The sequence below is a fragment of the Theropithecus gelada genome, chromosome 3 (genome assembly GCF_003255815.1).
Source record: "Theropithecus gelada isolate Dixy chromosome 3, Tgel_1.0, whole genome shotgun sequence".
Classification (NCBI taxonomy): Eukaryota; Metazoa; Chordata; class Mammalia; order Primates; family Cercopithecidae; genus Theropithecus; species Theropithecus gelada.
Genome location: NC_037670.1, coordinates 182,248,441 through 182,260,971, shown reverse-complemented (window position 1 = coordinate 182,260,971; position 12,531 = coordinate 182,248,441). Strand labels below are relative to the sequence as shown.

The 12,531-nt window shown below is 48.8% G+C and overlaps 1 protein-coding gene across 2 annotated transcripts in view; it reads left to right on the top strand.

Moving 5' to 3' along the window:
- Window positions 1-12,531, top strand: part of PTPRN2 (protein tyrosine phosphatase, receptor type N2) — an 898,882-nt gene that overhangs the window by 250,415 nt on the left and 635,936 nt on the right. For both annotated transcript variants that reach the window (XM_025379168.1, XM_025379167.1), the window contains exon 3: window positions 687-800. In XM_025379168.1, the coding sequence (XP_025234953.1) occupies window positions 687-800 (114 nt within the window). The remainder of the gene's footprint in view (window positions 1-686; window positions 801-12,531) is intronic.

Sequence of the window (12,531 nt, the reverse complement as noted above, 5' to 3'; positions counted from 1 at the left end):
GTTTGAAACCCCACAGGAAGCTTGTCTCAAAGTGAACAATTCGCCAAATAAAGACTAATTAGGGCCTAAATTAATTAGAAGGTGTGGTTGGAAAGGATGTTGATGAGCAGAGTCTGCCATTTCAGACAAATGGAATTGAGCTAAATAAATTAGTCCCATTAGTCCCACGTCGTTCGCCAGCCTCGCGCCTCTCCTGCGCCGCGGAAAGCAGCCGGGGAAGCCGCCCTGGCCTCCCACGCAGCCCGGGAGAGACTCTGCCGAACCCTAGAGCGCCTACAAATTAATATTTGTATTTCCTGGGTTTTCTGTTTTCTTCTGGAAAACTGGCCTGGAATGTTATTGACTTTATTTTTTTGTTGTCACTGAGTTGTCAGAAGCAAGTTTTACATAAACAATGTGAAGTTACGTAAAAGGAGGGTTGCGGGGTATGGAGGAAAGCGGAGTGAAAACATCGCAGCCACGCGGGACTTTCTCTCCACTTTGGCATTTGTGTTTTCCGGGATGCTCGGTTTTTATTTCACAAACCAGCACATTCCGGGCGCTCCCGGGTCCTAACTCCCCTCTGGCGACCCGCGGCCCGAAACCTCACGGCGGCAGGTGATGAGAACGCATTGCAAGGACGTGTGTGACCTTCCTGCTCCCTGACAATGAAACGTCTCGTTCTGTCTTGTCTGCTTCCCCCACAGATGGAGTGTTTGGAAGGTGCCAGAAGGTTCCGGCAATGGACTTTTACCGCTACGAGGTGTCGCCCGTGGCCCTGCAGCGCCTGCGCGTGGCTTTGCAGAAACTTTCCGGCACAGGTAGGGTGGGCGTGGGCCGAGGCTCGGCGGCTGCCACACTGAGCGCCCGCACGGGCTTTGCTTCTCCTCCTGGGGGGTGAGGAGCTGGGACGGACCGAATCCGCGAGTGCGGTGGTGGAAGGGGCAGATGGCAGCCGGGCGCTGGGCTCACGGGTGCTTCCTGCTGGGATCGTCCGCTCCCGGGTTTGGAGGAACCCAGGCCTGCTGCCTCCTGTGTCCGAGGGAGGAGATGCCGGGAGGCTGCAGTGGCCACAGCTGGTCCCGGTGCACGGTAGGCGGGCGTCGGCTGCTTACCTGGGCCTGGCTGGGTCTGGTGCAGGTGTGGCTCGGCCTGGAGAGAATCAGCCTCTGCCTGTCACCGTTGTTGTGAGATTTTTGTTGTCGGTGGTTCCTGCAGGGGTGATGAGAACATAATTTTAAAAATTATGATAATTTAAAAATTATATATGGCAACATGGTAAGACCCCGGAATTACCAGAGCACTGGCCCCTGCTGCCCTTCTTTGGCTGTGAAGTGAGATCTCTTGGTCAGAAGCAGTGCTGTGTGGACACCATAGTGATGGATAAGGCGTTCTGAGTCCACGGATGGTAATTCTGGCAGGAACACTGTGCCTAGGGAAGGGAAATCCACATCTGGAGTAAGCTCTAGTCCAGCAAGGACTATTCCCCACCCCTTCCTCAGGGGAAGCTGCGGGTGGAACCACCTGCCCCCGGCGGCTGGCTGATCACCTCGGGAAATGGTGTCATGTTGGGGACTTAGGGCTGGTCTTTGTGGTGGCCGACTGGGGACTCAGGGGTGGCCACAGCAGGGCTGGCCTTGGTGAGTGGGAGCCCAGGCATCACCTCCACCCCTGCCACTGCCTCCACCCCTGCCACCGCCTCCACCCCTGCCACCGCCTCCACCCCTGCCACCGCCTCCACCCCTGCCTCCGCCTCCACCCCTGCCACCGCCTCCACCCCTGCCTCCGCCTCCACCCCTGCCACCTCTACCCCTGCCAATGCCTCCACCCCTGCCTCCGTCTCTACCCCGCCTCTGTCTCTACCCCTGCCTCTGCCTCCACCCCTGCCACTGCAGCCATTTGTTCATGGGCCTGCTGGGCTCTGGCAGGGTGGCTGGGGAAAGAGGTGGACTGGTGTCCACAGAACAGGTCACCCTAATCCACTTGGTTATTAAAACTTTCCTCTGGCCGGGCGCGGTGGCTCACGCCTGTAATCCCAGCACTTTGGGAGGCCGAGGTGGGCGGATCACGAGGTCAGCAGATCGAGACCATCCTGGCTAACACAGTGAAACCCCGTCTCTACCGAAAACACAAAAAATGAGCCGGGCGTGGTGGCGGCGCCTGTAGTCCCAGCTATTTGGGAGGCTGAGGCAGGAGAATGGCGTGAACCCGGGAGGCGGAGCTTGCAGTGAGCGGAGATAGCGCCACTGCACTCCAGCCTGGGCGACAGAGCGAGACTCCGTCTCAAACAAACAAACAAACAAAACTCTCCTCTGCTGAAGTCACTCTTTGGAGAATATTCACACGGGACATACATATCTTAGCACTTCCTACCACTTCATAAATGTCTATCTCGTATGTCTCTTCCCCAGTTGCCCTTGTCAACAATGTTTCCAGTAATATTCTCTCTGAGAACCTGGCCATCTAGCCAAACCGTTGGCCACAGCCCATTAATTGATAAATAATCACACATCTGGCCATTTCTCCTTCCAGGCAGAATCACCAGCCAGGTGCGCTGCTTGAGGTTCTGCTCAGCAGGAGGGTTTCTGTTCACCTCTGTCCTTCAGGGGGGTCCCAGGTTCACCTCTGTCCTTCAGGGGGGTCCCAGCAGGGGCAATGCATAGTGCTGCACGTGTCTGCTTTTGGGTGGCGCCTGCATGTTACACAGAACCACCCGCAAACAAAGCCCAAGTCACCTGAGTCTTGGTGACTTTGTGGGGAACTCTCCACAAAGCCAAACTTCCGGTTGAGAGGGAGAAGCGCGTGTGGCGGTGCGGTCCAGGGCACTGGGCCACTCCCTGGTGCGTGTTCCAGGCCACACTGGACTCCTGAGCCCTCTCCCGCAGGAGCCTCCAGGGCGGCTTGGGCCCAGCTCCTGCTCCGTCTATGCCACTGTCATTTGTCAGTGGGGTGCTGTGTGCAGCCCAGCGCCAGGCTTGGCTGGGCAAGTAGATACGGGTATCAGTGTAGATGATACAGACGGAACGCTGCCCGCGCAGGGACAAACATGGAGTGAGTCACATTGAAGGACGGTTGTGTGACTATTCCACTGTGTCACATTTTCTGGGTTTGCTTATCTTGTGAGCCTTAGTCTGTGTTTCAACCTTCATTGTATCGTCTTGAGAAGGGGGAAAAGCCTTATTTAAAGAGCTAACGGATGAGCTTTTGCCAGGCCCATGGCTGGGCGTGCGAGTGGAGGCCAGGGGTCTTCCAATGAGAATGGGCCTGATTCTTTCAGAACCTCCCTGAGCCTAATTTTGACCCGGCTCTAGGTATGTATGTAGCTATCACCATGTGCTGGCAGCTGACCCCCAGAAGGTCTTTAGGCTGGCACCAAGCATCATCACGTTTCCGTGCTATCCTGTGCGGAGATGTGGCAGGGGCAGTGTGCCGGAGTTCACCTGAGCTGTCTTCTCGTGGGAGCTGGTGCTGTGAGCACTCTGGGGCCCTGCCTGGGTGGGCGTCCCGGAATGAAACGAAACCAGAGAATGCACAAGGTGCTCAGCCTGACAAACTAGAAAAAAACAAGAAATTTAAGGTGAGTTTCAAAAGGAGAGATAGAGAAATATCTAGTGGCCCCGAATTCCCCAACAGAGATGAGTTTTCTTACCTATGATTTTAAAGCAATAGCTTTTTCTAGTTTGTCTCATATATCCATGAATTTAAATTACATGTCAACAATCTAACTAAATAATGGTAAAAGGTAACTCCTAAGGAAAACCATCTCAGAGAAAATTAATATTGTGTCGAGTGTCAGGCTGTGTCCACATTCCTGGCACCTATTCTTGAGGATAAGAGCATCTTTATGGAGACGGAGTCCCAGGCAGCCCCGCATGGGGATGGAGGGACAGCTCCGGGCAGCCGCATGTGAAGACGGGGACGCAGATAGCCTTGTGTAGAGACAGAGGTCCCAGGCAGCCCTGCATCTCTGGTCTTGCTCAGGCCCTGGCTGAGCATCTTCCCATGTATATCAGAACTGCCCATGGCCTGGACAGCTGGAGCCCCCTGCCCAGCTCCGTCCCCAGGGGCTATGTGTCCTGGGCTGTTGGACTCTCTAGACAGTGAAAAGTCATCTTCTGCATTGTGAGGACACAGAATTGCTGACACCTTCTCAGCTGGTTCTGACACAGCTGTGGGGTGTGTCCTGGGCTGGGCATTTCCAGCAACTCCAGGGATGACCCTGTGGCAGGAGGCCCCTTTGGTTGCTGGGGCCACTGGTGTGCTTACTCCTGCACCTAGTCCAGGATGCAGGCTTCTGGAAGGTGGGTGTGCTGTGAAGGCACACATACCTGCACACACATTCACATGCTCACTTGTAGACACCCACACATGCACACACACCTGCACACACATTAATGTGCTCACGTGTAGACACACACAGGCACACACCTGCACATGCACTCATGGGCTCACGTGTAGACACATGTACACATACCTGCACATGTACTCACATAGACACCCACACACACACCTGCACACGTGTAGACACTGACATACCTGCACACTCACCTGCACACACACACATGCTCATAAGTAGACATGCACACACACACACCTGCACACTTATTCACATGCTCACATGTAGACACCCACACACATGCACACACCTGAAGGAAAGAATCTCAAATCCTGGTGTCTTCCTGAGTTTTGTCAGCCTCACATGGGGATAGTGTTTGGGTAGGGACGTTTTGCGTGTGGGTGTCTACATGTGAGCAAGTGAGTGCCTGTGCAGGTGTGTGCTTGTGTATGTGGGCGTCTACACGTGAGCATGTGAGTGTGTGTGCAGGTGTGCATGCATGTGTGTGTGGGTGTCTACATGTGAGCATGTGAGTGCATGTGCAGGTGTGTGCTTGTGTGTGTGGGCGTCTACACGTGAGCATGTGAGTGTGTGTGCAGGTGTGCATGCATGTGTGTGTGGGTGTCTACATGTGAGCACGTGAGTGCATGTGCAGGTGTGTGTGCGTGTGTATGGGTGTCTACACATGAGCATGTGGGTTGGCTCATTTTTCAGGATTCCGGAGATGATTCTGTCTGGGTAACTGCACTTGAAACAGAGTTGGTCCTAAGCTTCTGCCTGTCGTCTTCACCCAGGCACTGCTTGCGGGTGCAGCCGTCGGATTCACTGGCAGACAGCTGCTTGCGTGGACTTCAGAGCCTTCCGCATGAAGAAGGAGGGTAAATGGGAGTTAATTTCACAACCTTCTTCCTCCACGTAGATGTGTACATCACAGAACAAAATACGTTCACTGTGTTTTACCATTCTGGTCTACTACAGGCAGCATTATTTCATGGGCAGACATACTGCTTTCTCATGTATGATTTTTTAAAAAAAATACATTTTGCTTCTGACAAGCCATTAAAATTCAGCGTTTAAATATCACTCGTTGGCATGCAATTTGCTGTCATGAAAATGACTATGGATTAATTTTCTGGCGAGAATCTTCTGACTTATTGAGCTGCGTGTCAGAAGCAAAAAGCAAAAACAAAACAAAACAAAACAAAACAAAAAAAACCCAAATATGTACATAGAACGGTGTTATCATTTCCTTAAAAGAGAAGGCAAAGAAATCCCCAAACAATATGGACTGGAACACAGAAATCCAAGGCTGGCCGCACGGGTCCTGGCCGGGATGGCGTCTGGGGGAGCTGCTGCTGGGAACGTGGCCATGCTTGCCGGCACAGATCAGGGGAGCCAGGCTCTGCCTCCTTCTTGCCCACTGTCATTGCCTGTGCCTCCTTGTGCTCGCCTGTCTTGTTTTAACTCCCACCCTGGGCCCTTGGAGCTTGGAGGCTTTCCTTCTTGCTGAGAGGAGCTGAGATCCACCCACCACCCGACCTCCAGGCAGATGTGTGGTGTGAGGTTGGGGAGGGAGAACGTCTGGCTCACGTCTGATGAGCACAGGTGGGTGTGTTTGAGTCGCACATGGTGCTCACCCTCAGTGGGATTTGCATTCTGTCTGGCTCAGGGGTCACCCTCTGTGGGATTTGCATTCTGTCCAGCTCAGGGCTCACCCTCTGTGGGACTCACGCTCTCTTCAGCTCAGGGCTCACCCTCTGTGGGACTCGTGCTGTGTCCAGCTCAGGGCTCACCCTCTGTGGGACTCGTGCTCTGTCCAGCTCAGGGCTCACTCTCCGTGGGATATGCGCTCTGTCTGACTCAGGCTGTGCAGGGCAATGGAGGAGCAGCCCCAGGCAGGCCCAGTGGCTCCTTCCACCCAGCTCCCAGCTCCGGCCGGCCATTTGTGAGGCCCTCTGCCACCGAGGGACTCTCTTTCATTTCGTCATTCACAAGCTCTACCTTCCACAGGAGCCCAGAGCATGAACGCATTCGGCCATGGTCCTCACCACTCTGTGAGGAGCATGGCCTCTTCTCCACTGTCCGATAGTGCATTCCTCCTTTCCCATGGCCTTTCTGTCCGCATCCTCCCAGCATTCCGTTCATGATGGCCCATGTTCTCTAAGAGACATGGCTTTGTCTTCCTTCTGATCTCAACACAAGCACTTTTAAAAATTCATCCACGGTGAAGGAGGCTTGTTCCAGCACACATCTCAAGACTCTTGCAGCCTCCATACATTTCCCAGACCCAAAGCTGCTTCTGCGTTTTTAGGAATTTGTCACAGCACTGCCCCTACTTCCCGGTGCCAGTGTTTCTCCTTTTCAAGCTGCTGTCACAAAAATTACATGGCGTGGGCGGCTGAAACAGCAAACATGGATTTCTCACAGCTCTGGAGGCTCCCGCAGGTTTGGTGTCTGGTGGGGGGCATCTTCCCCCTGTGTCCTCGTGTGGCAGACGGGGCAAGGGAGCTCTGGGATCTCTTTCGTTTGGATATGAATCCCACCTGTGTGGGTGCCTTCTTCATGGCCTAATTACCCCCAAAGCCTTCTCCTCCTAATGCCGTCACACTGGGCATCAGAATTCCAGCACGTATGTTTGGGGAGGACATCCACATTCAGTCTACATCGTAGCACGTGAATCCTGTGAGCATCGTGTATCTCATTGGTTAGTTTTTGTATTTGAACTAACTTTATATTCCTGGGATAAGTCTTACTTGACCATGCTGTATAATTCTTTTTATATGTTTCTGGATTCAGTATCTTAGGGTTTTGTTGAGAATTTTTATGTCCGTATTTATAAAGGATATTTCTTAATCTTTTGATATCTTTGGTTTCGGTATTATAGTAATACATAACTTGTCCAATGCATTAGTCAGGGTTCTCTAGAAAGGCAGAACTAATAGGATAGATGTGTATATAAAGGGGAGTTTTTTGAGGAGGTGAGGTCCCACAATAGGCCCTCAGGAGCAAGAAAGCCAGTCTGAGTCCTAAAGCTGAAGAACCTGGAGTCTGAGGTTCGAAGGCAGGAAGCATCCCACAGGGGAGAAGGATGTAGGCCGGAAGACTGAACCACTTTCATGGTCTTCTGCCTGCTTTTACGCTGGCCATGCTGGAAGCTGATTAGATGGTGCCCACCAGATTGAGGGTGGGTTTGCCTCTCCCAGTTCACTGACTCAAATGGGAATGTCCTTTGACATCACCTCACAGACACACCCAGGATCAGTACTTTGCATCCTTCAATCCAATCAAGTTCACATCAAATTAATTGAAGAGTATTCTCTCTCTTTTTTTTTTTTGGAAGACTGTGAAAGAATGGTGTTAATTCTTCCTTAAACATTTGCAGTGAAACTACTGAAAATGGAAGCTATCTGACCATGGGCTTTTCTTTATGAGGTTTTAAATTACTCATTCAATTTCCTTAATTGTTATAGGCATATTCAAATTTTCTATTTCTTCTTGGGTCAGTTTCAGTAGTTCATGTCTTCATAGGAATTTGTCAGTTTCACCTAGGTTATCTAATTTGTTGGCATATGATTACTTATAGTTTTTCTGTATACTCCTTACAATTTTTATGTCTGTAAGGTCAGTAATAACGTCCTTTCATTCCTGATTATTTTTTGAGTTGCTTTCTTAGTGTTTGCTCAGAAGATTAATATTATTTAATTTTATTAACACCAAGTTAATATTAATTTATTCAAATTAACATTAAGATCTTTATAATAATCTAGTTTAATTAACACCAACTTAATTTTCAAACACTCTTTATCATTTTCTTCTCTTTCCCTTCTTTGTACTGTTATTGTCATGAAAATTACATCTTTATAGATTGTATGTTTATCAACATGAATTTATAATTACTGCTTTATACAGGTTTTTTTTTAAGAAAATTAGGATAAAATAAATGTTACATACCCAAATATTTGTTCTGTCTTTCATATTTGCTAAATAATGATCTTTACTGGTGCTGTTTATTTCTTCATTTGGATGCAACTCACTGTCTAATGTCCTTTCATTTTTGCCTAAAGTACTCCATTTAGAACTTCTAGGGAAGGGTTGTTAGCAAAAATTCTCTTTGTTTTTTGTTTGGGAATGTATTGATTTCTCCTTGACTTTTGAAGGATAGATTTTCTGAGTATAGAATTCTTGGTTGATAGTCTTTTTTCCTTTAGGACTTTGAATATATCATTCCACTGCCTGTTGGCCTTCATAGTCTCAGATGAGAAATTAGTTGTTAATGTGATTGGGGATCATTGCCTGTTTTCTGTTGCTTATCACAGAACATCTGAAACTGGGTAATTTATAAAGAAAAGGAATTATTTCTTACAGGTATCCAGGCTGAGAAGTTCAAGGTTGGGGGCAGCATCAGGTGAGGGTCTCCTTGCTGTTGGGGACTCTCTGCAGAGTCCTGAGGTGGCACAGGGTATCATATGATGGGGAGGCTGAGTGTGCTAGTGTGCCAGCTCACGTCTCTCTTCCTCTTCCTAGAAAGTCACCAGGCCCCCTCTTGTGATAACCCATTGATTCATTAATTCCTGAGTGGATTAATGTATTCATGAGGGCAGAGCCCTCATGACCCAGTTACCTCCTCCCTCCTGATACTGCCAAATCGGGGATTAAACTTCGACATGAGTTTTGGAGGGGACAAATATTTAGTCCATAACATGTGTGATGAGTTGCTTCTCTCTTACTGCTTTCAATAGATGTACTTTTCTCTGGGTTTTGAAAGTCTGATTTTGATGTGTCTAGTTGTGGCTCTCTTAGAGTTTATTCTACTTGGAGTTCATTGAGTGTCTTTGATGTGGAGATTCATGTTGTCCATCTAGTTTTGGGAATTTTGGGTTATTGGTTCTTCAAATATTCTTTCTGCCTCATTCTTTCTCTCCTACATCTGGGACTGCCTTTACATGTATCTTAGTACATTGGGTGGTCTCACAGGTTTCTAATTTTTTATTATTCTTTTTTCTTTCTGTTCCTCAGACTGGATAATTTCAGTTGACCCATCCTGAAGTTTGCCAGTTCTTTCTTCTGCTGCTAAGATCTGCTGTTGAGCTCCTGTACTGAATTTTTCAATTATTTTTGAAATATAATTTCTCTTTATTCATATTCTCTATGTGATGAGACACTATTTTCTTACTTTTATTTAGTTCTTTAGACATTGTTCTTATAGTTTTTGGAGCACATTAAAAATAGCTCATTTAGTCTGGGCATGGTGGGTCATGCCTATTATCCCAGCACTTTGGGAGGCCAAGGTGGGTGGATCACTTGAGGTCAGGAGTTCAAGACCAGTCTGCCCAACATGGTGAAACTCCATCTGTACTAAAAATACAAAAATTAGCTGGGCATGGTGGTGCATGCCTGTAATCCCAGCTACTTGGGAGGCTGAGGCAGGGGAATCAATTGAACTTGGGAGGCAGAGGTTGCAGTAGGCTGGGATCATGCCACTGCACTCCAGCCTGGGTGACAGAGCAAGACTCTGTCTCCAAAAAAAAAAAAAGGTCATTTAAAGTCTTTGTCTTGTAAGTCCTTTGGCTTCCTCAAGAACAGCTTCTATTGTTTTCCTGTGGAAGAGGCACATTTGCATGTTTCTTTGAATGCCTCAAAATTTTTTAGGAAAACTTGATATTTTAAATGATATAGTGTGGCAACTCTGAAAACCAGAACTTCCCTCTCCTTAGGTGGTGGTGTTGCTGCTGCTGTCTGTTGTTCTTTGCTTGCTTAGTGACTTCTCATCGAATTCTGTAAAGTTTGTGTTTTTTCATCATGTGTGGCCACCAAGTCTCTGCTCAGTTTGGTTAGTGGTCAGACGATGACCAGACAGATTGCCTTAAATGCCTAGAAACAAGCGTTAGTCTGGCTGGGCGCGGTGGCTCACGCCTGTAATCCCAGCACTTTGGGAGGCCGAGGCGGGAGGATCACAAGGTCAGGAAATCGAGACCATCCTGGCTAACACGGTGAAACCCCGTCTCTACTAAAAATACAAAAAACTAGCCGGGCAAGGTGGCGGGCACCTGTAGTCCCAACTACTCAGGAGGCTGAGGCAGGAGAATGGCGTGAACCCAGGAGGCGGAGCTTGCAGTGAGCTGAGATCTGGCCACTGCACTCCAGCCAGGGCGACAAAGCAAGACTCTGTCTCCAAAAAAAAAAAAAAAAAAAGGAAACAAGCCTCAGCCTCTGCTGAGGGTTCAGTGTGAGCGTGGGGTACACCTGCAGCGCAGTTCACAGCTCGGTGGCAGCCTTCACTTCTTGCTGGCCCAGAGCCTCTGCATCAGCCAGAGGTGAGAGCTTAGAGCCTCATGTCTTTCCTGAGTGTGCACAGCCTGGGCAGGCACACAGCCCTCCATCCATATTCCAAGCAAGGATCATGTCGGAGCTTTGCAAAGCCCGTGTGCTCATCTCACTTTCCAGCTTTTCCTTCAAGTTTCTGGTTAGCCTATTGTTTGTCCCAACCATTATCCTCTACCTCCGGCGGCTGGTAAGTAAAACATTGTCTCTAAATGTTTTCAGCAAATGCTCCCCCACCCCCGCCCGCCCACTCCCCGGGGAAAAGACTTTTCACATATGTGAGCTTTGAGTTGGATGAAATAAAGACAGCCTTTCCGGTGGGTCCTCCCGGGAACAACCAGACAGGTCACGTAGTGACGATTCTCTGGGAATGCGGTTTGGAAGGCACTCTGACCCCACCCTGTGCTTCTGGTGGCTTCCAGGCTGTTGGTTTTTACTGCCATTGTGAGCTGCTCATTTTCGAGCCTGTGGCAGAGCTGAGGAGAGGGAACTGGAAATAGGGTGAGTTAAGACGCCAGGAAGTTTGCTGTTCTTGCTGAGATTCAGCCATTTATTACTTTTCTTTCTTTCTTTCTTTTTTTTTTTTGAGTAAATTGCTCTGATTCCTGCCAGCCTTTAGTGAATTTCCAGAGTTCTGTAAAAGTTGATTCTGATATTTTTGGGTGGTTTTCTCATTGCTTTTATGAAGGAGAGAATGTTTCAGGTTCTTTGCCGTTTTCGCTGATGTCTACAGCTAAGGCTGCTTTTCTCTGGTCCTCTCCTCAGCGTTCATCTGGACATTGCCTTGGGATCACTAGCTGGGGACAGCTTCACTTCGCTTTGGTTTAAGTGTGATCTTGGTTTGTTGATTTCCTCATCTAGTTGCTCAGTCTGTTTTATGTGGGAATTGGGAAATACCCAGAAACAATGCTGCCATGGCCACATCCATCTTTTTTTCTCTTTCTCTCTCCACCTGCCTCCCCCACTCTCTCCCTCCCTCCCTCTCTCCCTCTATTTTTAGCTCTGTGTTTTGTCTAATATAAAATGAATCCCTATTTTTTTCTGTTGCCCTTTCCTTGTTAAAAATATCTGTTGGGTTCCTCTGCACTGAAGGAAATAAGCCACTCTTGGCTTCAGAATATAAACCAAAAATAAAATTCTAAGTCCCCCAACCAGCTGAATGGACCCCTCCTCTCGGCCAAGGGCATTCTAAAGTAAACCTGAAACACTAGTTCAGGCCATGATGGGAAGGGGTGTTTGGACACACCTTATTCTACCCTTCTCCCTTGGTGTCCAGGCACGGCTGACCAGCGTTAACATTGAAACAGAGGCGTGAAGACTGACAAAGGAGACTCTTTGCAGCCGTAAGGTACCAACATGGCAGATCGCAGGCCCTGAAAGAAATGGACTTATTTTACCCCAAAATATATTTCTGCGATATATTTAAATGGCTTGCAAACCTGTCTCTCCTGGGAAATGTCTACATTCTGTAGAGAATCCCTTTTCCTTTCCAGGTCTTTTCCCTGATCCAAGAGGGAATTAACTAAGAGTCTGGCACCTTCTCAAGTCTGATAAACATTGACCATCTATTCTCTCTGAAGCCTGCAGCATGGAGGCTTCATCTGCATGATAAAAACCTTGGTCTCCACAGCCCCTTATCTTAACCCAGACACTCCTTTCTACGGATTCCAGGTTCTTAGATAAACTCAACCAATTGCCATTCAGAAATCTTTGAATTCACCTATGCCCTGAAGACCCTGCTTAGTGTTGTCTGGTCTTTCTGGACCCAGCCTGTGTACATCTTGGTGTATTGATGGATGTCTTATGCCTCCATAGCATGGATACATCCAAGCTGAAGGCCATCCACCTTGCGCACATGATCTCAGGCTCTCCTGGGGCTGTGGCCTGGGCCATTG